The sequence below is a fragment of the Oratosquilla oratoria genome, chromosome 3, assembly GCF_046742065.1.
Source record: "Oratosquilla oratoria isolate Oo_2021 chromosome 3, ASM4674206v1, whole genome shotgun sequence".
NCBI classification, from domain to species: domain Eukaryota; kingdom Metazoa; phylum Arthropoda; class Malacostraca; order Stomatopoda; family Squillidae; genus Oratosquilla; species Oratosquilla oratoria.
In genome coordinates, this window is record NC_134779.1 from 68,248,801 (window position 1) to 68,251,300 (window position 2,500).

At 48.9% G+C, this 2,500-nt stretch overlaps 1 protein-coding gene across 1 annotated transcript in view; it reads left to right on the forward strand.

The window, feature by feature from the left end:
- The window catches only part of LOC143018570 (uncharacterized), a 227,741-nt gene that overhangs the window by 222,046 nt on the left and 3,195 nt on the right, over positions 1–2,500 (forward strand). Inside the window, exon 5 of the mRNA XM_076174058.1 lies at positions 16–2,500. This exon is cut by the window's right edge and continues 3,195 nt beyond it. Coding sequence (XP_076030173.1) covers positions 16–481 — 466 coding nt within the window. The 3' untranslated portion in view covers positions 482–2,500. The remainder of the gene's footprint in view (positions 1–15) is intronic.

Genomic DNA, 2,500 nt, shown 5'->3' on the forward strand with positions numbered 1-2,500 from the left:
TTTCTTCTGGCACAGGTGTCCTCCGGCGCATCACATGACGGAGCAGCTCGAGGCTTCCCTGAAGCCGCCCTCGCCTCCGCCAGACATGTTCGGCGTGGTGCCCGAATCAGGGCAAGGGTACAGCGGGGCAACCACCTCCTCTAGCCTTCTCTCCTCCACCATGGTCGCGTCCTCTGACGCCACTACTCCCGTCGAGACACCCTCCTCTATCACGGCCCTTCCGCCCACACCCATGTCCAGTCACCACCTCGCGCCGCCTCCCCCACCATCGCCCTCCTCACCCTCCTCGCTCTCCCCAACCACGCTTTCTCCCACTCACACGCCCACAGATATCCCCCCTACGCCTATCAACCCTCCTGCACCCACGCCCGCTCCCACGCCGACGACGGGCCTTATCCGACCCAACTGGTACCCAGACCGCGTGGAGAACGTCACGGAGGCACAGTGCCCAACGACGCCCGTGGCCAACACGCAACTGTAGCCTTCTGAAGCCGCCCCTCCTTGCCCCGCTGACCTCCTCCCGTCCGTACAGATCATTTAATTTGGTTCGGATGGGATGAGGTAAGGGGGCACGCCACCCACGAAACCATTTGAGGACTTTGAGAGAGAACCAGGTGGAGTTCGAAGTTAGCATCCGCGAACTTCAAAAAATAAATATGGTCCTCAAAGTTGGCAAGCAGTACCTCGTGGACCTCAAAGATAACTTCCTTCATCTTCGAAGGGTACATGTCGCCCTTGGAAGTTGGAGAGCCTGGACTTTGAGAGTCACGTTAACTTGGAAGCTGGTACCAGTAAACTTCGAGGGATGGAGGTAATCTATGCCCACAAAATTGGGGAGCTGGACTTCGTGGATCTCAAAGATGGCAACTTCGGAGTTCGAAGAGTAAATATCGCCCTTAGAAGTAGGTGACCTAGGGATATAAGTTCATGTAGGACTCGAAGATGACAAGCACGACCTTTGAGGAGCCACACCACCCTCGTAGCTGATACCTGCGAATGCTGAAAATGGCTCTTTTTCTTCGAAGTTGGCAGCTGAAGACTTCGCGAATAGTTGACGATCCCTGAAGTTAGCACCCGCAAACCTCGAAGGGCGAGGGAGCTCTCCGCCTTCTCAATGGGCAACTTCAAGACTTCGGGTGAGAGACACCACCCTGGATTTCGTCAACCGCCTACATCAGGTATATTCTCCAACAAGACCCTCGAGAACCGCCTTCGTCCTACTCGGCTTTGCAAGTTTGCAAATTGCAGGGACATAGAAGAACAGCTCACTTCCTTTCGGAAAGAAAACTAACAATAATGATGTCATGAGGGGGCAGACTTCCCATGACATAGATCATTACTTTTATTTCCGAAGTAAGACTATTCATTCTTGGTGAGGCCCTGGTAGAGTCGAAGTGACCAATAGGCGGAGCTTCTGCATAGGAGAGTCATTTTCTAAACCTTTCGGCCCAATTTTATTCAGCTGAAGGTCTGATTGGGGACAAAATGGAGTTTCTCTTAGTAGAAACTAAATTACGTTTGGATTCTTCCCCTTACGTACTGAATAAAATTGTCATGCGATATCCAGAAGATAGTCTAAAATTGACGTCACAGAGTCAAGAGGGACCAAGAGGACAGGCATCGTCCATTTTATCAAACTTGGCAGAGGTTTTCTTTACTAAGGTTTTTGGAAAGTTGAGATTTAGTTCTCTAATCTTGATAAATTATATTTGTTCATCAGTTCGTAATCTTTTCTAATATGTTAATGTACGCCAACGTTTTCAGGCTAATTGCTGAGAGAAAGTTTCTGTTTTCCAGTAAATTCTCGCCAAGTGAAAATGGACAGACAATAGTGAGAAATAGCAATGACATCACAGGAAGAACTGACCATGGCATCAGATAGTTGTCCTTCAGCTTTACATTCGGTTGTCTGCGGCCGAAGCTGATTGCGACGTGACTTGACTATTTTGAAGATCTGCTGACCTTAACCGAATTAACAAAGGTCATACTCGACGTCAATTTTGTTTAGGTCCTCATGGTGGTCACGGTGGTGGCGGTGGCGGCGGCGGCGGTGGCTGCGGCATTGTTATGGGCGGTTGCGGTGAAGCACGTGTGTGCATTAGATAAGATAATCAACAAGAGTTAAAAAAAAAAGAAGAACAAAGACACGCCATCAGACTTGGGCGTATATCAAGCAGTGACAATAATCAATTTTCCCTGAGAGAGGAAGATCTGGGACAGTAACCAGCGCTGCCCTCCGGAGACAATAAAACCCAAGGGGAGACTAACCTTGAGGCACTCCACTTATGACAATAATAACAATAATCAATCAAGTTTCCTAAAATGCCCACAGATATTTTTTTTTTCATTTTTTTCATACAGAAACCTTTCACCTCGGAGATAACTATCCGCCATTGCAGTATGATGACGACGGCCAAGCGTCAACGTCCTCTTCAGTGACAATATTTTTTTTCCTTTAGGGCAAAGCGCCAAGAGACGCTGTGCTGAACCTCGCGATCTA